Source organism: Folsomia candida, unplaced genomic scaffold (genome assembly GCF_002217175.1).
Source record: "Folsomia candida strain VU population unplaced genomic scaffold, ASM221717v1 Fcan01_Sc005, whole genome shotgun sequence".
NCBI classification, from domain to species: domain Eukaryota; kingdom Metazoa; phylum Arthropoda; class Collembola; order Entomobryomorpha; family Isotomidae; genus Folsomia; species Folsomia candida.
This window is the reverse complement of record NW_019091197.1, coordinates 2,807,466-2,832,259: the sequence shown is the minus strand read 5'-3', so window position 1 is coordinate 2,832,259 and position 24,794 is coordinate 2,807,466. Positions and strand designations below refer to the sequence as shown.

Sequence of the window (24,794 nt, the reverse complement as noted above, 5' to 3'; positions counted from 1 at the left end):
TCTGCATACATACATACATATTTATATATATTTATTTATGTATTGTGCTCATTTACCAATATTAAAATGAATTATTTATGTAAAAATATTTATTGAGAAAATTAGATTTACTTCAAAGCAGTCGGTTTCAAATTTATTATAAACTATGTACAATAAATGTATGTATGTATATCATATTTAAATATTTTTTTAAACACCCTGTATATCATTCTTATTAATTATCCGTAATTTTGTGTATGTACATGTGGAATATTCATAGTCAGGAATCCTGACTCAGTCGATAATTGAGTCAGGATGAATATCATCAAGTTGAGCAATGGAGTATCTACAGTCCACCGAATTTCTTACGCATGCATGTATGGGTTATGCATATATATATATGTACATATTATAATTTAGTTAACATATCCTGACTATAAATATTTACAAATTTTACAATCAATTTGCATGTACGTAAGAATTTATTTCTAACGTCTTCCCTTCCTGGATAGAATAAAACTTCAGAAACTCTCTTCGGGGTAATGTGTTTGTTAATCCCCGCCAAATTTTTGGCGGGGATTCTACTTTCTTCTAATCATCGCACGTTTCACTCAATTTTACTAATTTGTCTAGAAAATGATCATTTGTGCCTTCTCCGCTCGATGAATACTACGACGGCGAGGGAGAACAAGCCCCACGCAGCAGCACTGAGAAAGCCTCTCGCCACGTTGAAGTTGTCCAATCCCCACCCTCTCGAAGTTATGGAGCGGAGTGCCTCCGACGCAAAACTGGAGGGGAGCAGGTTGCAAAAAAATTGGCGATAATACCATGGCGCCCAGTCCAGGGGTAAGAGACTTCCTGAAATTTACATAAATTGTAAAGGGTGCACAAAAAATTTAAAAATTATGACGTGTGCAAAGTCAGGCGAGCATTGAAGTAAGGGTAATTTTACAGATGAAATATTTGGTTGGACTGTCGCAGTCAGGGAGTATTACCGGGGTGTTTACCAAATCTAATTGGATTTTCGATTGATTTTTATTGATCAATAGACAAAAACTGGGCATGTTTCTCCCATTGGTTTGTACACATAATTTGTTTCGCAAGGGGTCAAACTGAGCAGAAAGTCTAATAATTTTTTGCATATTTCTTATAAATTCAGAGCTACCAACCTGACGAGTACGCCTGAATTACATTGACGAACACCATGATTATAATGACTTCAAGCTCTCTATCCCGCAGCGAACAAATCATGCACCCTGCAACAAAAGAATAATATATTAGGACGCGCCAAATTTAAACTTTCTTCGAATCACCTAACCTATCGCAACCCCTGACATGGAAGTCACAAATATCAGGCTGAGCGCCACTATCCAGGATCCTCTAATCTCAACGTTGTAAAAACCGAATAACAGGGTAAGAAAGATGGTCATCTGTATCACCGTTTTGATCGAGTCGGTCACCACACTGGCCGCAATGCGGTGTCGAAGGGACGCTCCGGCCGCGTAGTCGCGATCCTCAAGCCCCGCCGTTCTATCCAGAATCCAAAGTACACCGGTCGCCTGGGACATCATGTACAGCATGCTGTCAAAAAATGAGTCGATATTATTTGCAAAAAAATTATTGCAATTAATTTAGGCAAACTTACAGCATTATAATTCCAGGTTGCGTAAATGCTAGGAAACTTTGGATCCCAATGCCTCCATAGATTGCGTTGTACTGTAAAATTCAAATTTAGTACTTAATTTTAATTTCGTGTTTAATGAAAAGTAAAGTTAAAATAAATAGCTTTAAATTTTATTTACTTGAAGCGGGGGTCGGACCGCGGCAGGACTTGAGGAACAAGCCGTAGCTATGTTGGCGATAAAGTTGATATATTTGGTCAAGATGGTCACCTTCATCCAGGATGAAGAGATTGAATCTTGAAAATGAAATATTTTATAAAGTTTTAAAATAATTGTGCTTGTAGGAAAATGAGTATTTGGGGTCATCCAAAAAAGTAAGGAGTTAAATACTTTTGCTAGAAAACTTTCATACTTGTTTAAGCATTTAATCGCATGATGAGACAACCAAATAGATCTACCAATGGAACCTTTTTCAAGTTACACCTGGTAGGTGTGTAGATATTATCTAGCGACTTAAACAAAAAAATCAAGCACAGAATTAAGAATTCCATGGCACTTATTTCTCTGTTGAATGACCCCTTTGAAGAAAAATATTGGGGTTCAATCTCGCTTTTTCCTCCACTGGTCGAACACCAGGCCTTTGACCCCAATATTTTTCCTCAAAGGGGCCATTCAACGGAACGATAAGTTCCACATGATAACTAATTTTTTTGCTTGATTTATGTATGTATTAATATGCATAACTCGCTACACAATCCGGGTGTATTTGTAGCGTGAAAAAAGATTCCATTGTATATAAATAAGTATTTATATCAAAGTTATATTTAAATACTTGATTCGTCCAGAGCGATCGTAATCGTGGAGCCGTCGATGGTCTCGTTGTCTGCAAAATTCCTGTGGACGATCCTGTCCTTCATGTGATGCCCAAAGTTTCCTGGGAAGGCGAGGAGGGCGACGGTTTTTCCTTTCTGGATGCTCTCATACCCTTCCTGATACGTCGTCGTTGTGATCTGAGTATTTAAAGTTAAAAATGTATGTAAGATTCAATATCCAAAATTCTCATAAATTCTTACCCATTCGAACTCATTGTTTTCAAAGGTTTCCAAGTAATTGCAAATCCCTGCGTTTTCCAAACATTTCGAAGAATTGTGCTTCGTCACGTTTTGTGCGCAGTGTTGAAAAAGTTGCGAGTTATTGGACAAATTGACATCGTTCGTGACTAATGAGACCGGCAGGATTCGAGGTTCTAGGCCAACAATGTTTTGAAACAGGATGAGGACAAAGACTGGTATGCAAAGTTCGCTAAAAATTAGCCTGTAATTAAATTCAAATTAAACTCTGTTACGTAAGTACATACATAAGAGCATGGACAATGCTTATGTATTATTTTTGATTTTTTTTTTGCTGAAGCGTGGTCAGTGACCACCACCACTCGGTGCCTCTGAATTGGACGTACAATGGAGGTCTCCCAGCGAATGCTCTCAGATTTTGACCAAACTAGTGTTAATCAATCGCAAATTTAAGTAATATGAAATTTGCAAAAGACAGTATCTGCCAATTTGGCAAAGACATTGGCACCCAAAGAGGAGAAAACCGGCTTTATAGTAGGCAAATTTTACGATTTCAAAATTAACTGCGCAGTTTCTCCTCTTCGGATGCTAATATCTTTGTCAAACCTGAGCATTTTCAGGTAGTATTTTTTGCAAATTTCATATTAATTAAATTTGCCATCGATTGACACTAGTTTGGTCAAAATCTGAGAACATACGTTGGGAGATGTCCCTTATTAGTTAATAAGCCTCACCTCCAATCTCGTTTCCGCCTCCGCCAAGCTTTGACGACGAGGGCGTGGATGATGGAGGCGTGATTCGTCTCGACATTCATGGGTGATAAGACCACGTTATCTTGCAGGGTGATGGACAACCTGCGAAACGACTTGGCCTTGACGACGCCTTCATCCTGAAAAATCCAGTCGGGGGTGGTCGAATTTCGGGTGATGTCGGGTTGTGGCGTGGTCGAAATGGGGGCATGGTTCTCGTCCATGCGACAAAGCTGGAGAGCGACCTGCTCTAGAGAAGGGCAGTTGTAGAGGGTGAGGAGGGCAGACGGCGCGTCCTCGGCGAGAAGCTGGCCCCCACGCATGAAACCGACCTGGGGGAGCATTTGTGATTTTATAAAATGGCAAAAACTCATAAATTTATAAAAGTCTTTGATGAATATTTCACATTCAATGCTTTGAAATTTAAAATTTACAAAATTTGTAACCCTGCTTTATTGTGAAATAATAAAAATGTTCTTTAGCTAGGTAAATCGGGACGCTTTGTGTCCTTTTAAACTTTTCAAATCCATGAATAAATCGAAGCACGTTTTTCCGAGTTGTTCCACAAATTAAATAAGAAACATAATTAATTGATGGTTTAATTTAAGGGTTCACCTTATCACATCGATTGCATTCTTCGATATAATGGGTTGATATGACAATCGTGGTCCCACGCGTCCTCGAAATTTCGACCAAATGCTCCCAAATCCTGGAAAACATAAATATTTAAGAATTGCCAATCTAGCAACAGGCTTCACAAATATCTCAAATTTAGCATATGTATGTACGTAATTTACTAAGTTTGCAAGTTTTTTGCCATTTTTTCAAACTTGCCCAAATAAATACATAGTAAAAAATCATATTTGTATGTCGCAAGATTTACTAAATGAGTTCCGACTGGAAATAAGCCCTTATTTTTATCACGCCCAATGAATCACTAATCTTAGTAATATAATAGGTTTATCGAAAATACTTACCTTTGTCGTAATAAGGGATCCAGGCCTACCGTAGGTTCTAAAATTGGGTCATCATTAATTAACATCGTAATCTCAAGTCTAAGTTGGCTCAAATTATTACCGTCGAGTATGAGCAGAGCAGGATTGTGGATCATGACCACGGCCAAGGACACCCTCCGCTTTTGACCCCCACTAGAAATATTTGCAAGCAACTAGGTTAGTCTCGTAATGTGAGAAATACCATGACGGCCAAAAACTGGAGGAAAATCTATCACGGGCTTCAAGCTCGGCCATTTTCTTAATTTCCTACTCACCTTAAATGTTCAATGATCCTCGATGTGGGGGGAAGGTCGAGAAAGGTGGTGAGGAATTTGATCTTCGTTTCAATAGCTTCGTGCGACATGCCGTAAATCATCCCGAAATGGTGGAGTGCTTCGTGAATGGTATAAATGTTTAGGAGGGAGATTTCCTGGGGAACAATTTGTAACACAAATTTGAATATATCCACATAATTATTTACAATATCAACGCTCTAGTAATAAAATATCACCGACACTGGAGGAAATTCATTACTCTCGGTAAAAATTTGTCACTGTGCGTATTACCATGCGGTGGAATTGCATAATATCTACAGCGGTAGTAATACTTTCACCCACTGGTCATCTAAAATTAATAGTTTCAATTCCTTGAAATTATCTGAGAGGTTATTTGGTTGCTAATTGTTAGTACAAAATAATCTGGCAAAAAACCTTTCAGATTTTTTTGTGACTATTAATATTGGGTGAACAGTACTCATTTATTTAGAGTGCATGAAGTTGACTGCATACAAAAGTTGATGACATTCGCAGAACGCCTCATTTGAATTATATCTCTACCTGAGGCATGTAACCACACAAGTGACCCAGATGACCTTTCCTTTGTTGAGCGAACACGATAAGATCACCACTGTCGAGTTTACGAAGGCCGACGACACATGAGAGCAGGGTCGTCTTGCTGAAATGTGAAATGAAATTATAAGCTGGGGTAAATTTTAACATTTTTTGAAGTCCGGGGTTTCAGAATTATCAATTTTCAAAAAATTCAAGTCTGCCATAGTTTTATATCTGATTTTTTTAAAATATGCACATAAGTAAATTGATCTCACCCGCAACCACTGGCTCCAAGGAGACCATAACTGAAAACAATAAAAAAATAGTGACATGTCGGATTTAATATTTTTGAAATGTGTAGGAAAAAATAATCAATTTTCACTTTTAAGTTTCAAAATCTATTTTCTGTAGTTGCTAATTATTAAGTAGCTTTATCTACTTTATGCACAAATCTTCCCTACCCGTCGTCTGTGCACAAGCAAAACACACAGAACTGATTCATAATCTGCTAATAATCTTTTATAATCTGCTTTCGAATATTGTCATCTAATTTTTGGGGCGCGGGGCTAGTACGAAGATGGATTTTTTCAATTCTGCTTTCACCATATGACACCATAAATTAATACTGATTCACGACCACACCCTCTTGCTAATCAAGGAATGTGGTTTGGGGCAAAATGAGATTATTGTTGAAATTGATGAAATTGAGGAGTTGATGAAAATTAAAAATTAATGGGTGATTAATGGGTAAATTAACCCCGCAGGTATGTTTGGGACAAAGTAGCACATTTATTACATCGAATCTAGTTATAAAGTATAGCACATTTAAATGTGCACGCAGCATATTCGGAGAGAAACGATTTAACAGAGTATTCACACGGTTTTTCAGTAATGAGATTTTATAGCTGGGTATAAAACTTTATTAGCGAAACCTTCGCATAAAACTTCTCACTAAAGCTACTTCCGTATGTACGTTTACCTTATTATGCTGACAATATATACGAATTTTGTCAATAAACATGAGACTAACTTAAATTAAATCCTAATATGCATTATTTCATAAAAATCACGGTTTTTTAATCATCCCAAAACTTACATCTCTCCCCGGGCCACACTCATGTTGAGATTATTAAGCACAAACTTCCCTTCTGCATATCCTTTCGTACCGTTTCGTACTGTTAGCGCCATTTTTATATTGTCTTTTTTCTCCTATTTAATCACCACGTGCAATAAATTTAATTATATACATATATCCACTCTAATTAAATGTATTGCACTATTGTCACGTACAGTAACACATATTGCCAAATTTACACACTTCCTTAAAAAGATTGCACACTACTTGTAATCGAGTCGACGTGTAAGTAAGCACTGTCCGACAAAAGGAAAAATAGCGTCGTTATTACCATCTACAGATACATGCATACTTGCACTGGTCATACGTACATTTGTGTATATAACGCATCATCGAAGAGGGAAAAGTTTGCCTGATTGCAATTACTTGACTTGATACACCTCTGACTAATTGGTACCTAGATAGATACCTGCACGACTGACTGGAATGGGACTCGTCTGGGAATCTGGCTTAGGATTAATTTGTTAGGTTAAATAAGTTGAGCTCTACATACTCGGCAAGAAAGACAGGGTCACTTCACCTCGAGTCGTAATTAGTGGTGGTGAAGGGTATTATTAAGTAGAGCGTCTTGAAATTGCAAAGTCAAATCATGTGTTACCGTACGTGTACAAAAGTCGATATTAAATCTACAAAATCTTGTTCAGATAAGGCCATGGAAAATTATTGAACTTGAAGGTTCATTTGGACGAAAATTTACATTTACTAACTTAATTAACTTATTCCCAGCAATGTAAATATGTACACATGTACGTAAGGCGTGTCTTTTTTAATTCTGGGTATTAAAAAGTGAATAAAACACAATTTTTTTTACTCATATAAATGCATGTAAAATTTGAAAGTTTTATAAAATAAATTTCAAAAATTTACAAAACAAATAAAAGTCCTTGATCTGAGGAACTTTAGAAAAATTTATGAGCCCATTTTCCTTAGATATGTTTGTAAGATTTTGTGAGTTTACAAAATTTATGGATTTTACAATATTACCAAGGTCTAGGTGAATTGTCTAAATTTGTTTTTATCTTCATTTATACTTGAAAAAATATGGTCCTTATTTTTTAGCTTTAAGTTCAAGGCCAAATGGCACAGAAGCAAGTTTTCACAAACCCCTTAGGTATGTAAATGCCTCGTGTTATATGCACATGTTGTACTTAGATTTAGATACATATGTAGTTGCATTATTTGCTTGGTTACGCAATTACTTACTCTAGTTTCTCACATGATCTATACCATTGTGTGTCCTGGGGTAATTAACAACCTGCATATTTGCATGAGGTGATTTAAGTTTTATGTTATATGTAATAAAATTACGCTTTTTTAATAACCTTAATTGGTGGGAGAGTTTGAGTGTGTTCTGTTCGGAAAAGTGTTGAATGGACATTGAACATGTGTGGATGGATAAAGTCATTTTTTCTTATGGTGGGAACCGATGTACATAGTTGGACCGGGGTGTCTGGCGCATGGCGGTGTGCAATTACATACATATATATGTACATGTACCGACATATATATGTACATATTCAGGATAAGCATCGCAAATTCTCTAATTATATCCTGGGCTAAAATATAAAAACTTCATGTAACACACCCGGCTACAATTATACAGAGACCCGGCTAAACTTTGTTTCTCCGGTAATTTGCAGCATTGCCCGTAAGTCAAGGTTAACAATTATGTGGATCATAATCGATTACTATTATAAACAGGAACTTTGAATGGACAGGTTAATCTCTCTGCTCAATTAGGACTAGATTTGATGTTATTAGCAAAGAAATTACTCAATTCAATGGTAGTCATGTTGTTTCTCGTTATACGTTTCTAGGAAAATTCGATAACAACCGGATGATCGTGTATTTATCTAGTAGACAATCATTTTTTAGAGAAATAATATAATCGCCAATAGGGAATTTTGACCAGACTATAATCATGGGTCGATTATAATCCACATAACTGTTAACCTATTTAGACTACCCCCATTTTGAGTTCAGGGATTATTCATTTTCACGGGTAGGAGCGCAGAGACTTCCTACAACGCAGATCATAATTCCGGCCCCGTTAATTTTCTAAATCTTGGTCTCCAGACCCGGCGATATGTAGAGACTCGGGTGTATGTAACTAGAATAGGTTATATGTAAATAGAGCATTTACGGCATACATAATATTTATTTCACCGTATTCTTTCTTTGCGTATGTATTAGTCTGGCCAAGCAAAGGTAGCAATACTTAATGTGTCGATTGACATAAAAACGTAACGAGGAAAGTGTTGTGCTAATCAATTAGTTGAAGTATGAGAAATCAGAATTGATCAGAGATTAAATTTACCCTCATGCATAATTCTCTCATGGAAATGTGTGCATACATACATTCTTTTAGAATAAGTTAATGACAACTAAGGTGCAAACTGCAAAAAAAGTATTTAAGACCCAAATTTATTCATGGTGAATAAAGAATAATGCGAAATTGACACTGTTTGACATGTGCTTTACACAGCTTCTGTATTTTTGCATACAAAATTAATTTTCGCATTCGATTTCTTACTATAATTAATACATAAGTTTACCAAAGTTTTCATGTCTATGCATATACTCATGAGGATTACATAAAACGACGTTTATATAATGTCTCTTGATTTATTGCCGTGCAACTGCACATAAAATTTTAACAACACTCGAGAAAGTTATGATTGGAAAATCCACTCGAGTTTTTCAGCAGTTCTAATAATTTTACTGTACAGATAAAGTTGTCAAATTAAAAAATTTGACAGGTTTGGTTAAAGGAAAGTTGTAAAATACGCAGATCGACATTTAGTGCGATTGGCAATTAACGATGATTAATTAGAACAGAATAACAAGCTTGATTGACACACATAAATAAATATTCCTATTTGTCAGAATTATGCAATGAAGATAATGCGTACATAAAAAGCTGCACAAATTGATATTTTCTCAAATGTGACAACCCGAACCCATTAACGTTAATCTTGTGTCGGTTCATTTGATCAGTTTTGACATAATTGTGCAAAAAGTGTGAATGGAAATCCCATCTTGTTCAGAATATACGTATTCCTAATGAAGAACACGTGACGTGAAATACACAAAGTTTACTTTAGGATTGGAAATTAGATACGTGCACGAAAAAACTTGAAAATCATGTCAAATCAGTTTTACAGGTGAATGGAACACATATTGTCGCGTATTTGCGTACAAAGATATATACATGGCGACCTGCATAAAGATTGTCACCGACTTGATAACAATACCCATAAGGCCTCCCAATACTTCATTTACAATACCGTCAGGATATATGTACATATATGTACTTAGCATACAAATAGAATTCGCACATATATATGTATGTGCGCATTTGATGACAGGGCATGGGAAATTTGTATGGTAAAATTTGGAAATGGCACTACCAGCCAATGCTCAGGTTTGGCGGAGATATTTGCATAAAAATAATATAAAACAAAGCACCTAAAAGTTGACAAATTTTGCACTTTCCAAATTTCCTGCGCATTTTATTCTATTTTTATGCAAATATCTCCTTCAATCCTGAGCATGGGCTGTTAGTGCTATTTGTAAATTGCATACTAATTGAATTTGTAATCGATTGACACAAGTTTAGTCCAAGTCTGTGAGCAAACGTTGGGAAATCACCTCCATTCTAAGGATAAGTACGATCTAATTCTATGAGTTGTTTTATGTGTGCCTTGTTGCACTCCTTACACGTTGTTGCACTCCTTGTTGCACTCCTTACAACACAATATGTTCAATATCGGTTGTATGAAACTGACCGCGTATTGTACACCAAGCGTCTCACGTAACTTGCATAGGTATATATGTACATATTTATATTTGTAGATGCATATTTACCTGTGTCCTCATGGTCTTGTAGGTGTAAAAGCAAAAGCATCATCGTAAATATTAATTCACAATGTATCTGATCAAAAAGTCTCGACATCCTTTACACATGGCCCCCAAAGAGTCACCCCAGTTCAGCGCTGGCATGCAGCATTTGTATGCATATGACGCATGTTTGAACTACTGGAAAGGCCTCCTTAATCAAGACCAGTTTTCAATTAGGTGCACATGCAGGGATTATTATATGTGAACATACATACATCTGTACATACACTTTCAGTAATAAAGTGGATTTGGGGGAATCCCCGAAATCCAGTCCTGTGCAATTAAAGCTTCCACGTTCATGCAAATCTTAATGGACCGTGTATCATGTCGATAAAAAAATAGTTAGTCGTGGGTCTCCTGGTGAGACGAGTTTGAATAAAAGTGAGATTGTCATTCATTCCTCATTTGAACCTAATGTAGAGTCAGATGTGTTTTTTACTCTATCATTTTGCAATAATTGTCGTTATACCACTAATGAAAAAATAATTAGAATATGTAAATTGAACTGGGTGGAATAAATTTGCATGCGATAAAATGTAACAAGTTTAATAATTCACTGGTTAAAAAGATCCCAATTACGGTAGCTATTTGAGGTATATGTTCATTTATTTATTGGGGTCTCTAAAGTCAATACATATACCTACATATGTATGTATATGCAGGGTTTAAACAATTGAAGTATGAAAAATTGAGTGCAATATATTTCGCTAAGTTTTGAGTTTTCGCAAATTTGCACCTCTGATTCACGCGAGTACAATTTATTTGCTCAGCATTGACTATTAATCTGGACGGATTTGATTCTCGCATAACATTCATCTCTCAATTTTAATTTAATAGTATGTACAAAGTGAAAATATTAGTCATAAAATTCGCATCTTGTTACTGCGACACGTTACAAATATTAATTACTAAATTGATGATTCCGGAAAGGAAATTTCTAAGAAATGTCCTATCTAAAAAATTTTGGCTTCCCTTTAATTAGTTTTAAATGAATTTTGTTGTGAATTTGTTTACAGTTTGATTTCAGCTTGCATGGGATTTGATAGCCAAGCCATTTGCGTACATATGTATATTTTCCACGAATTAAGTGCAATGTTTTTGCTCGTGTGTGCATATCTATCGTACATGAACCTAAATATGTAAATAAGCACAATGTGCTAATATATGTGTTTACGTACTTATTATGTATATTTGCACATTGGAAGGTTAAACGCAGTAGGGAAGTGGAAAGTTGTTTCTTTTACCAGGAAAGGTGTGCATGCAAATGTACATATGTACCTACAGACGAATCACGTTCTTAGGTATGCATGTACGTATGTATGCATCATGGATAATTCCATGATGCATATATGTCTTACCCATCAGGAAAGATATTTACCTGGTGTTTTTTTTTATTTCAGGACTTATTGAAGATGTATAACCATCTGCATGAATAACAAAATGTTGTTGTCAAATAGAAATGTAATGTAATATAGTCACGCAGGCATTGATTTTTCAGTTGCTACCGCCTGGTATTAAAATTATACATGTTCGTAAACAATTTGCTACCGACATGGTAAAACTTTAATGCCGAGTCATTAGTACACGGTACTACCTTACACTTTGGTACATAGAGTCATACATATCTAAATACCGATACGCTTGGTATTATTTTAATGCTGGATATATAAATTATCAAAATTACGCTTTTAGCGAATGACAGTTGTGTTTGTTGGTCCATTATATCATTTACAGATTATTTTGCAAAGTATTTATCAATCACGGGATTGCAAACAAACAAGCGTTTTATTTGTATATAGAAACTAAATATGAAACAACAAAAAATTTCCGAAGTCTAGACTGCAGTGTTGCGTAATTTTATGTAAGTTTGCGCCGGTAGTGAGTCAAACGTACTATTCATACTTTTTAAACTGTCTCTGGGTCATCAGTCACTTTATTCGACTCAGGTGTCAAACCCAACTAATTAGTAAAAAGTGGTCGTCTCGTCTTACATAAAATGTTGCCAGTCTATTAGCTGCATGCGTACATATTTATTTGCGGTTTTTCTTTACTAAAATCTGACATCCATTTTACGATTTGATTAAAGTGAGTCTTTTATTGTCTGGGTGGAAAACCCATGAAGAGGTTGTCCCAATTTGCACGATATTTGTCGTTACAAAACTTTGGGGGATAAAAACAGGTTATCCAATCTTATGTAACACATTACATATCAAAGATCCTCTTCGAATTGACCCCATCATTACGCGGGTCCCAAAGAAAGTGATTTTTCGCCCTTTCTGGAACTGCAACCGCTTTAAACATTAGGGAATGTACATAAAGGATGTGATCGATTTTTTTGAAAAATACAATATTGTCATCCTGTTGGGACACACATTTTACACTCTTAGAAATCCAGTATTCAAATAATACGAAGGGATATTCATGTATGATTCTATGTACCAACGTGGTATTGATAAGTAATACCGTCTAATAACAGCTCGGTATTAAAGTTTTACAATATCAAATGCATGTTTTACCGACCGAGAAATCCATAGCTGCGTGATTATACCAGATTTCTAACAGTGTATTATTAAAATTGGGAAATAATATATTAGTCCCTATGAAACAGTCACATATTTTATGCACGGTCTCTAATCGGATCCAGACAGGTTGATGACGCACAGTTTAATTCATCTTATGCACTATTACATGATGTCTGATTTTTATGTACATATTTACATGCCTGATCAATAAACGCATAAGTATGTACATAGGTAAGTAAGTGTTTTGTCTTACTAATGAAGGTGTGCGAAAACGGTGATAAGGTCTGAAATTGATAACAACTTCCTCAATTATGTTTGCGGTAGGTTTCTGCAATCACTGTCAGACATGAAAGTGCATTACTTATTTTCAGTAACATTTCCTAAAACAATTTGCTATTGAATGCATCTTTCCTCTCCAGACGGTTGGAAAAATGAAGGTGAATTAATTAATTGTTTTTGCGGAGTTCAATCGCAACAAGAAATTGTCTGGTAAATTTTCCTGAGTTAGGTTGGAAAATACAAATAGGTAATTACAGATAAATATTTGTTACACAGGTACTCACATATTTATTAAAGATGCAGTACACTTATGAACGGAATTCGTACAAAATTATCATGCCAAGCCCATCTTCGAGTTCCAAGAAAAGCACAATTATGTTGCTTCATTTCATTATGCATAAATATGATTACCTGATTTGATGACTAAATTAAAAGCAGTATGAATTCTGAAAATACTTAAAAGCAACGAAATATCTATAATTATCATGGCATAGTTTTGTATGATAAGCAATTTAATAAGTACTTAAAGACATATGTATTGGTATTTCATTGTATAAAAACTATGTATATCATGTAGCCACAAGCGTACACTGTTAGAAATCTGGTATAGTCACGCAGGTATTTATTTCTCGGTATTCAAGTTGCTACCGCTTGGTATTAAAATTATGCCGGTCTCCTTAATAATTTTCTATCGATATGGTAAAAGGTTAATACCGAGCTATTACTACACGGCATTTTTTTTATCAATACCACTTTTTCAAGAGTGATATATGAATACCGCTTGGTATTATTTTAATACTTCAGTTTTATGTAAGTGTGTACATACTTATCGTAGTTCCTCACATCTATACATACATACATATACAAGTACACAAGGTCCACAAGAAAAAAATGACTATTTATAGAGTTGCATACAAAAATAAACCATTAAATATGTAGAGCCATGGAAAGTTATAAAACTTGGAAAGTATGAAATCATAAATGCGTGCGAAAATGCACTGACGTACATATTTACTTAATTAACTGACCAAGCATGTATGTATGTACCGCTGCTACATATATATTTTAAGTATGAACAGATACATACACGTGGTTTCGCATGGTTTCGCAATTATTCTAATTTCTCACATGATCTAGTGACACATATAAGCTAGGGTTGCCGCGGGTAGCGAAAATGCTACCCGTTACCCGACCCGCTACCCGCAGCGCAACTACCCGTACCCGCACGGGTACCCGTTCGGGTACCCGTCACCCGCTACCCGTTATGAGAATTAGGTTAAAAACTAACCACACTTCAGAATAAATTTGATTTAATCAATTATTTGTTCATTCGGGTTGATATGTACTTTGAGATAATGATTTGCAAGTAACGCATGCAATAATTTGCTCGTCGATGGCACTCGTTATTTCTGAAACCTTTTTTAAGTTTCAATTGGATCGTTTTTCAAGCAATGCAGGTATTTCTTAGCGATTTATGTATCTATCAAAAAATTAAGCCAAAAAATAGGAATCACATGGCACTTACTTTTCCGTTGAATGACAAGTTTAAAGGAAACTATTGCGGGGGCCGGGTTCAAAGTCCACCCTGGATTTCCTTTAGTGGAGGAAAAAGATACAAAACATTTACTTAAAAATAAGACTTTGCCGCCAATATTATTCTTCGAGAGGGCATTCAACGGGGAGATAAGTATCGCGCGATTCCTAATTTTTGGCCTGCTTTTTGATACACTCGCTTGGAAATCTTTGTGTAGCTTGAAAAAGGTTCAATTTTTTGTTTGAATTTTTTTCAAATTTTAATTTAAATGAAGTTTTCATTCAAAAAATTGTCTACAAATAAATTTTTTGCTTTCAATCGGATTCAGGTTTTTCATCTTCAAAGCGCAAATTAAAATCTCGTCAGTCTTACATAAATACAGACAAATATAAGTTAAATTATTACTGACATTTTAGAGCAGGCAAATTATCTTTGAGAAACAATAATTGCTCTGCATTTTCTGGGCGTGAAAAGCATTTGAGACCGACATAGGCTTCTGTTGCTTCCGCGAAGACGCGCTCGTTATAAAACCTCGTTGCTGGCAAATGACTTTGAAATGGATAAATAATAAATTGACGCTTTTGTTGGTAAATGGACTAACTTGCTACTAACTGTCTTTGTGCACTGATTTGTGTCGAAAATTAAATAAAAACTAAACTACCCGTTACCCGTGCGGGTAGTTCTCGCTACCCGCAGATAACGGGTACCCGCAAGAATTGTGCGGGTATGCGGGTAACGGGTATGCGGGGTACCCGACCCGTTACCCGCGGCAACCCTAATATAAGCTATCGCTTTTATGTGTGTAGCATATTTGCACTTTTACGAAGTGTTTTTAATTGAGATGGTATCTACATATAATAAAATTACTTTTTATTAATAACAACCTTCAATACTGGGAGAGCTGGGGGTCTTCTAACTCTGGACAATTGACGCATGTACCCACCGTGGGTTTTTTATGGTGGGAACTAGACTTCCAGATATGATAGGGAAGATGTGCCATTATTTACATATACATATGTACAATTGTGCATATCTATCTACACATAAATAGATGCGATTATATGTATATGTATTTATATTTTATTACATATGTATATATACATACACTTTTACACATTTCACCTGAAGTTTTTCTGGGATAAAGCCGGTACAAGGAAAAATGCGGATAAAATGTAACCTAGCGTTCATGCATACTGATATTTTTTTTACATGTATGTTTTAGGTACATATATATGTATTTATGTAGCGATGTACAAGGAAGAAAAAGCTTTATGCCGACACTATACATAAATATATAATGAAGATAAGCACATCACATACATATATAACCACAATATATTTATTTACATGCCCTCCATCGTGACAACCTGAACTCGGATACATGCATGGTAATTTCATCATTCTAGACACACTTTGCAAATAAACCATCACAAAAGAAATGTAGCAAAAGGGTGAAACACGTACATAATTCCCCCAAAAATTATATGACCACATCCCTTGATCTCGAGGGGGGTGGTCCTATTTATCCCCAAAATTTCATAGGATCCTCCCCTGAGGGTATGATTCCGCCAACCTATTTCAATTATCTCGATCTCTTCTCTCGCATTATCCTGCTGATAAACGGACAAAGTCTTCGCAAAATAGGGTTGCACCGTATAATCAGTTATTTCTACTTATCCATCCAATGCAAATTAAAATCCCGTCCTGTTCCGCATACTTATTGGCCACAAGGAAAATATAACCAATATACCTAGGTATGTATATGGTACAAAATTTTTACTACAAATTCTTCGACATTCGACCATCAATTAGATATTAACAAGCATGCTTAAAAATCAGGTCCAATCAATCTGAGGGATTTATCGTACAGTTTAGAAGACGTTTATATATGTAATGTACTTGCTTCATATGTACCTACATATATGTACTAAGGTGATCCGGTCTCAAATATTTCTTTTTCTCATCGGTGTCATTTTATCTATAAACAGTTATTCGGTCGTGCTTAGCATGTCAGGACGTACATATGTATGCATCATGAGAATGATGAAAATTGGCGACCACTTTTATACAAGTCACAAAAGAGTCGACCCAGTTCAGTATGTAAATTTGTACATATTTACGATGTGACGTTCGTACCACTGAAAAAGTCTGCTTAATCACTACCAGTTTTTACGCAGTGTAACATTGAGAATGAATTGAGGGGAAATCCCCAAAATCCCAGTCCTGTCGAAGATCTAAAGGTCCCTATGTATGTAAATCTCATTGTTAATTAATTGTGTTGTGTGTATCATGTCGATAAAATATGCATAATCCAATTCAATTCAATTTACCTTTATTCAAGTGTTAGTCACATTCAATCTGATAAGACTGGTTTACAAGTTATAACACATTTCCAGCGACGATGTATATAGAATAAAATTAAGGTGACCATTAATTCCTTAATTATTCATTCATACATATACGTTCAAGCATTACGTCTGGTGTACTGCATATTCACAAAAATAATAACATATTTAAATATGTATAATTAGAACGTGCAATTTATAGTTTATATGTATTGCACTGGGAGGAATAAACTTGCTCGTAGGAAAATGTAACGTGTTTTAGATATGTAAGTATAATTCCCTAATTGTTAGGAGAAAAACTATGAGCTACTTAATGATACATGCACTGGATAAAATAAATTAACATCATTCGTGACTAATGAGACCGGCCGAGTTCGGGGTCTCGCTGGCCAACGTAATATATATAAAGCACGATTAGGATGAGGACAGTGATTGGCACACAAAGTTCTCGCAACAAAATAAATTATAAGTACGTACACATATGTAGGTACGTCTGTAGACCATTTTTCTACCATGAAACAAGTTATTAAAATTATTTTGATATGTACAATTGTATTTTTTTAGGTAATGCCCTCCACAGTTACGACAAAAATAGCTAAATAAGTGCCAAACGAAAATTGGCACATATATGAATATGTACATACATATATACCGTACATGCAAATTAACTAGCATAATGGACAGGAAGGGTGAAAGTGATGAATAAAAACTTCTCTCGCAAGATAAGAGATTATGATAGCCATTTATTTAGTCAATTCAAGTAGTCACGGGTAATTTGTAAAGTCCATAAGTTTGTAAAATAATTTTACGCCCTTGATCTGACAAAAATTGGTAAGCTAATTTTCCCTAGAAATATTCGTAAAATTTTGTAACAGTTTGCAATTTTACAGCATTTACGGAGTTTACAATGTCTCCATGCAAGGATTCCGTGAACTACCTCATTTATTCATTCGTGAGTGAAAGTACATTATTCATTGGTGGAATGTTTTCACTATACATACATATTTATTTTTAAGCCGTGTCCAGTAAAGTGAAAGTTTTCTGTTGTTTTGTGACCTGGCGTTAAACTTGGATTTTATTACATAAACATACTTATACAGCTATTCAATCACATTTACTAAGGATAAGTAATTCAATTTTATATGTAGAAAATAAAAAACACACGTGGCAATAAATCTTGCCAAATTATGTACATAAATACGGTTTGTTTCTTTCATTACTCAAAAATCTTTTACTACAATAAAGACATTCAAATTGATACATACAGCAAAAAATGTATCTTTATGAATTTATACAATACACTACCCCACCTTATCTATGCTTCGTCTGACTTCCACGTCCCCCCAAGTTCCTTGATGTTCAGACCCTTCCAAAATTTATCACTAACTTCCCACGAGTCTGGAATGGGTTCAACTTTTGCTCCTTTTTCGATATGCATCCACTTCTTGGGCGATGTACCATGCTCGTTATACGCTGGCCAATCAACCCAAGGACCGTTTGGCTTCCTAAATAAAATATGTAATACAAATATATACGTACACAATACATTGAGAGTATTCATCCTTCCTCTACATGCTTATTCCTTAGTATTTTTCGTATCGCAACATAAATTACAACAGTTACGAGATTTTGTAAGCGTCGTAAGATTTTGCATTAAAAATCAGGTTACTGAGCTTAATATGTTTGCAAAGCTTGGCCCCTTGTTTCTCCTTCGTAAACTATTTTACGATACTAAGGATATGTACGCAGACAATGTTGAACACTCTCATTAAATGTCAAATCACAAAGATCGTACCCCGTGGCAGCAAAGGCTACCCACGTGGCCACCACTTCTCGAGAAAATTGCTCGTCCTCGTGACCCTTCCCAATAGTTGCGAGCATCTGGGCGAATTCGCCGGATACTTCGAACATGTATGTAGTCTCGTCGTCGTGGGACGGAACTCTTCGACTTTTTTCGTCTAAAAATTCGTGAATCGGTATACAAAGCATTTGCAACTTCCAGAAATTTACTCGCATGTTTGTAACCTTGTAAACTTTATAAATTACAAATTTTATAAAATTTTGGAAAAATAACGTGACTAAAAAAACAATTGCCCCCTTCCACAGGTGATTATAGCATATTTTTAGGTGCAATTAAATAATTTATATCTTTACTGGGTTACAAAAAAACTCGCTAATTCTATCTCATACCGTCTTTCACGGGCACCATCTGGGTAAAATTGTATAAATAAACGGGCACGTGTTTTGCATATAGATCCGCAAAAACACGGGTCGAGTGAACAAAGTGGCGGTCGGACATGAGCGACTCGTAACCCGAGGAAGAGGACGCGTCGATTTTCACGTCGCCAAAGAAGTGCGTCCTAATCGCGTGACTTGTTTCGCCCGGATCCTCCGCCCTTGACGAATTAATTAGTAATGTTTTCTGGAACTATTTGAAATGACTGTCTCAGCTTCTGGGGGCTGTGGGGCAGGCATTTTTCAAAGTAGAAGGCTGAAATTTTGCACACAACTATCTGAGGATAACATGCTCTTCTGTTCAAAATTTTGACCCGCTACGACAAACCGTTCCGGGGTTATTCAAGGCCAAATTCGTATCCACCAGGCTGCCCTCCCTTTAGTACATAGATATCACTCTCTCTACGTGAATAAATATTGTTATTTAGTATGTTATATGATGATTGGTATCCTATAATACGTGAAGAATGGAAAGATGACACGGCATAATTAATAAGTCGGACCAATTGATGTAAACCATTGCTCGAAAGAATGGTTGAGATCATCTGGCAGAAATTTAGGGCTAGACTCTGTCCCTGACTTGCTAAGTTAAAACTGCATTGGGTGATTGTTGGTATTTTAAATCTGTATGGAATTACTATTGAATTATATACATACATATGCATAATAATAAAAACCATGAAATTTTCAAGTTTGAAAATAATACTGAATTTGACATCTTTCTATTTCTACTACCAATTCATATGTAGGCAGAAATTTAGCAATAGACTCAGGCTAGAGATATGAGCATTGCATTGTAGGCAATTTTTTTAAATTTATTCAATGAATGATCCTTACAAGGCTCATGGCCAACACAATTACAGGTCAATTTTCTGCATGATTTAAAAATACAACGGGTTACATTCATTGCTTCCATTTCCGAATATCTAAATCATTTATTTTTAGAGGTTGAAACACAAATTTGACTTTTCAATGTGACAATATAACATCATTCGTAGTACAACAGCATAATAAAAATTCCATGTGGCATATGTATTGCAGAAAACTTGTCTCGAGGAAAAATTAGCTATGTACATAAATACACTTGCAGAACTACTTTATTGACCACCTGCAATTAATCAGTATTACAGAAGACTCACAATTTCTATTATCCAAAACTGAATCGAGCTTTCTTTAGGTATCATTTTACATATAAATGCCATAGAAATGACTGACCAATTGCATATGTAAATACATATGTACATAATTAACTTCGGCATATTAATTTGACAATAGCAAATGAATTCTCTCAGCGAATCGTCGTGGTAGTGTGAGGTTTCTCATAATGTCAGTACAATCACATTTTGCAAAAAAACGAGTTCTCCTCAAATAACGCCATGAAACACGATGAGGAGAATGATTGGTGCACACAGTTCGCAAAAAATCTGTCAGTAATTTTAAAATAATTTATAAGTATGCGCCTATATATTTATAAATATGTAGCCCATTTTTTCTACTTTGAAATAAATGTACATCGACGTAAATGACCAAAATTATTTTGGTTTGTATGTATGTGCAATTATATTTTTCTTAGGCGATGCTGTACATAGTAGTTGCTTATTTGCGAAAAAAACTAAATATTTGCACAAACCAAATGCAAATTAAATCACATAATGGGAAATAAGAGTGAAAGTTGCGAAGAAAACTTTCTCCGCTCGCAGGATGGGGGATTAAATTAGCCATTTATTGACACAATTTATGCAGTCATTAGTAATTTGTAAGATCCGTAAGTAAAATAATTTTACACACTAAAATAAAAACACGCCCTTGCCCTAAGAATATTTACAAAAATTTGTGAGCTAATTTCCTTTAGAAATATGTATAAAACTTTGTAAAAGTTTGTATGTACAGAATTTACAGATTTTATCTGCTAATAAGTAGCCAAATGCCACCAAGGGCCAATCCTAAATGGATATGACTCCCGTTGTTTTATTGTATCCCATTAAAGTAACATTTTAAGTACATATATCATACAGGTACTCAACCACAATACAAATTTATTAAGTAATTCCATTTTCTGTGCATAAAATAAATTCCGAAAATTCCAATAAATTCTGTCAAATTATCTATGCAAATATTGTTTGTTTCTTTCATTACTCAAAAATCTTTTACTACAATAAAGACATTCAAATTGATACATACAGCAAAAAATGTATCTTTATGAATTTATACAATACACTACCCCACCTTATCTATGCTTCGTCTGACTTCCACGTCCCCCCAAGTTCCTTGATGTTCAGACCCTTCCAAAATTTATCACTAACTTCCCACGAGTCTGGAATGGGTTCAACTTTTGCTCCTTTTTCGATATGCATCCACTTCTTGGGCGATGTACCATGCTCGTTATACGCTGGCCAATCAACCCAAGGACCGTTTGGTTTCCTAAATAAAATTAAAAAACCACACTACAAACATACTTATGTATTTGCATACATAGATAGATATGTATGTATGTACACTTGTAGAAATCCAATAGTAAGATGGTATACCGAGCGGAATTCATATATGACTAATAGTCATTGACTATACCAAAATCGTATTGATAATTAGTATCGTGTAGTAATAATTCGGTATTAAAGTTTTATTATGTCGGTAGCAAAGTTTTACGGTCCAATATAATTTGAATACCAACTGGTAGCCACTTTAATACCGAGAAATCAATACCAAGTTTGTATTACCAACCTGACTACACCAGATTTCTAGCAGTGTAATACAGAAGATGTTAAATCACGAATATCATACCCCGTGGCAGCAAATGCTACCCAAGTGGCCACAACTTCTCGAGAGAATTTCTCGTCCTCGTGACCCTTCCCAATCTGGTTGAACATCTGGGCGAAGTCACCGGATACTTCGAACATGTATGGAATCTCGTCCGCGTGGGATGGAACTCTTCGACTTTTTCCGTCTAAAAATTCGTGTATAAATCATTGTATAAATCATTTACTTAACTTTTCAGAAATTCACTTGCATGCTTGTAACCTTGTAAACCCCATAAATTAAAATGTTTACAAAACTTGAGAAAATGTCTCCGGTGCAAATGACTACTTGCAAGAAATAACCGCAAAAAACTGGGTTTTGGCAGGTATTTTGACCTGCAAGAAATGCAAGGCACAAGAAGCTACTTCTCGCCAGTGTAGTTCACACGGCGCGTCGCGAGATAGCGCACATTTCTTGCACTTGCTTGCAGTTTTTTACACCTTGCATTTCTTGCTTTGTAGTCCAAGAAATATATTTGGCAAACCCGCAAAAAACGAAATACTGAATCAAACAAAAAACGATCCGCCTTTCCACACTTGACTTATATACGCATATCCTTACTTGCACAATAATTTATGTACACGATTACTGGGTTACAAACCGCACGAAAACTACCGCATTTACCATCTTGAACATGCGAATGTTTCACGACGGGTACCATCTGGGTAAAATTGTACAAATAAACGGGCACATGTTTCGCATATAGGTCTGCAAAAACGCGGGTCGAGTGCACAAAGTGGCGGTCGGACATGAGCGACTCGTAACCCGAGGAAGAGGACGCGTCGATTTTCCCATCGCCAAAGAAGTGCGTCTTAATCGCGTGACTTGTTTCGCCCGGATCTTCCGCCCTTGACGAAAAGAATAGAAAATTCGGGGCGATCCGACCCCACTGATGATTCAATTTCTTAACGAGACTGGCATTCTTAAGGGTGTGAGATATCATGCCGTTCGTTTCAAAAGCAGCTATCCCAATGACCATGGGAACTTTGGAGTAGTTTCCGGCAGCGGCAAGCTTGTACGGGTCACAGGAGAGGAACACGTCTACAGTGGAGTTGTCAGGGGGAAGGTATGTTTCGTACGAGGGGCTCATATTGATAGCGGATTCGTCGAAACCCTGCAGAAAAGTGGATTTCGAAAATTAAATTTCTGAAGTTTTCGTTTTCTTACAACTTACAAGTTCATTAATCATACGGCTGTACGGTCCAATAACTTTGGGGTCCAGTCGCTGTAAGCATTCGACCAAGTATTCCATATTGCTTGACGGACAGTCCACCTCCTTGGCCAACTTGACTGCGAGGCTGGGACCGTCGACGCCATGATAGAAAAATGGCATCCCGGCGGTCCCACTTTGCATGATTGCGCCGTGAAAGAGACCCTGCGCCATGGGCGAAACGGTCAGAAGGGAGACGGACACGCCGCCGGCAGATTCGCCAAAAATGGTGACTTTATTCTTGTCTCCGGAAAAGTGGGCGATATTGTCGCGTATCCAACGAAGTCCGAGGACTTGGTCTTTCATGCCTGGATAAAAATTTTGCATAATTAATTGGTTGGCAAAAACTGCTAGTATTTAAATATGTCAACAGTCATACCTTGATTTCCTCTCGCACTTGAGACTCCAGCATTGAGGAATCCTAATACAAAATTTGCATATAAATTTTTGCATGCATTTTTCATAAATTAATTTATGATGTAGCAATGTATGATGTATAAAATGTAGCAATTGCTACATTTTATGTAAACTCGTGGCTCACCAAATGCGCCCAAGCGATAATTTATAAGGACCAAAATGACGTTCTCATCCATAAAGTATGACCCTCCATACGCGTTCTTCGATCCACCGACGAAACCACCCCCGTAAATCCAAACCAAAACAGGGAGCAACTTCCCACTTTCCGAGGACTCATTTGACGGTAACTATGCAAATTATTACAAAAATTTGCATGAAACTGATTTGCATAACCTACTTGAAATTACACTTAATTACATGTGGCGTGTAGACGTCCAAATTAAGGCAGTCCTCACTTCCCGTCACGCTCCAATTATCAAACCCAGTGTTAATACATTCAGGTCCTTTTGCGGTCGCAATTTTAACCCCGCTCCAACCATCGGCCGGTTTAGCCATCTAAAGTTGAATTTAATTAGTTATTAATTTCCTCCCATAATTAACCAACTTTAACGATACACATTTTTTTAAGTACCTCAAACCGTTTCGCAATTTTCCCAAAGGGCACCCCATAAAAGGCATTGAATTTCCGTCCACCCCGACTTATTTCAGTCTTCCCCTGAAGCACGCCTTGACCCAGATGAACCGTCGGAGGTGGTGGGGTTGGCAACGATAAGTCGTCCACGCCTCCCACACCGATAAGGGCCACAACACCCACAAATGAAAATATGATAACCCGTTTCAACTCCATTTCTACACTAGTCAGCATCAAAACGTGGACTGAACGAAAATTTGTACCATGGACTTATTTTATAAGTTCATGAACTTATTTATTATGCATAGAAGTGCATACGAATTGAGTGGCCTTGCTGGTACTAACTCATCATGCAAACCTGCAAAAAAACCCTGCTGCTGGAGAAAGAACGAAATTGTGACGATTAATTCGCACGTATTTTTGCATGAGTCTGCACATCCACACGAAACAGCAAATATTATTTTATAATCACTCTCCCAGTGAGTAAATATTGTTACATGTTAAATATTATGATGGCTATCCCATAATAAGTACATACGTGAAGAATGGAAAGATGACACGGCATGATAAAAATTAATAGCTCGTATTTTTACAACTCGGACCAT

The 24,794-nt window shown here is 36.1% G+C and overlaps 3 protein-coding genes and 1 long non-coding RNA gene across 4 annotated transcripts; 1 reads left to right on the top strand and 3 right to left on the bottom strand.

The window, feature by feature from the left end:
- Positions 1-71: 71 nt before the first annotated feature.
- Positions 72-6,626, bottom strand: LOC110850313 (ABC transporter G family member 23). The gene is made up of 15 exons (XM_022097749.2): positions 6,342-6,626; positions 5,521-5,550; positions 5,252-5,369; positions 4,691-4,845; positions 4,498-4,568; positions 4,398-4,434; positions 4,036-4,129; positions 3,406-3,752; positions 2,675-2,915; positions 2,434-2,611; positions 1,782-1,897; positions 1,625-1,695; positions 1,298-1,560; positions 1,149-1,235; positions 72-837 (listed from the first exon to the last, which is right to left on the bottom strand). Exons 1-15 carry the CDS (start codon positions 6,431-6,433, stop codon positions 620-622), a joined length of 2,118 nt encoding a protein of 705 aa, XP_021953441.1. The 5' UTR covers positions 6,434-6,626; the 3' UTR covers positions 72-619.
- Positions 6,627-17,008: 10,382 nt separating this feature from the next.
- LOC118435620 lies at positions 17,009-18,099 on the top strand. The gene is made up of 4 exons (XR_004834922.1): positions 17,009-17,447; positions 17,525-17,791; positions 17,851-17,912; positions 17,977-18,099. It is a non-coding gene; the product is annotated as an uncharacterized LOC118435620 (long non-coding RNA).
- Positions 18,100-18,163: 64 nt separating this feature from the next.
- Positions 18,164-18,991, bottom strand: LOC118435619. The gene is made up of 2 exons (XM_035851926.1): positions 18,756-18,991; positions 18,164-18,465 (listed from the first exon to the last, which is right to left on the bottom strand). The coding sequence occupies exons 1-2, from the start codon at positions 18,974-18,976 to the stop codon at positions 18,276-18,278; spliced, it is 411 nt and encodes a 136-aa protein (XP_035707819.1). The 5' UTR covers positions 18,977-18,991; the 3' UTR covers positions 18,164-18,275.
- A 1,906-nt stretch (positions 18,992-20,897) lies between these two features.
- Positions 20,898-24,468, bottom strand: LOC110850210 (esterase E4). Its single transcript, XM_022097678.2, has 8 exons — positions 24,190-24,468; positions 23,976-24,113; positions 23,743-23,905; positions 23,581-23,622; positions 23,166-23,509; positions 22,616-23,105; positions 21,977-22,139; positions 20,898-21,616 (listed from the first exon to the last, which is right to left on the bottom strand). The coding sequence occupies exons 1-8, from the start codon at positions 24,421-24,423 to the stop codon at positions 21,427-21,429; spliced, it is 1,764 nt and encodes a 587-aa protein (XP_021953370.2). The 5' UTR covers positions 24,424-24,468; the 3' UTR covers positions 20,898-21,426.
- Between the last annotated feature and the right edge of the window lie 326 nt (positions 24,469-24,794).

Coding starts and splice junctions, on each gene's coding strand:
- LOC110850313 (XM_022097749.2), bottom strand. CDS start 6,433: ATGGCGCTAACAGTACGAAACGGTACGAAAGGATATGCAGAAGGGAAG. Junction 5,551..6,341: donor AGTGTGGCCCGGGGAGAGAT/GTAAGTTTTGGG, acceptor TATTGTTTTCAG/TTATGGTCTCCTTGGAGCCA. Junction 1,898..2,433: donor GATCGCTCTGGACGAATCAA/GTATTTAAATAT, acceptor TTCATTTTCAAG/ATTCAATCTCTTCATCCTGG.
- LOC118435619 (XM_035851926.1), bottom strand. CDS start 18,976: ATGCGAGTAAATTTCTGGAAGTTGCAAATGCTTTGTATACCGATTCAC. Junction 18,466..18,755: donor GTAGCCTTTGCTGCCACGGG/GTACGATCTTTG, acceptor TATTTTATTTAG/GAAGCCAAACGGTCCTTGGG.
- LOC110850210 (XM_022097678.2), bottom strand. CDS start 24,423: ATGCTGACTAGTGTAGAAATGGAGTTGAAACGGGTTATCATATTTTCA. Junction 23,906..23,975: donor TGGACGTCTACACGCCACAT/GTAATTAAGTGT, acceptor TAATTTGCATAG/TTACCGTCAAATGAGTCCTC. Junction 21,617..21,976: donor GTAGCATTTGCTGCCACGGG/GTATGATATTCG, acceptor AATTTTATTTAG/GAAACCAAACGGTCCTTGGG.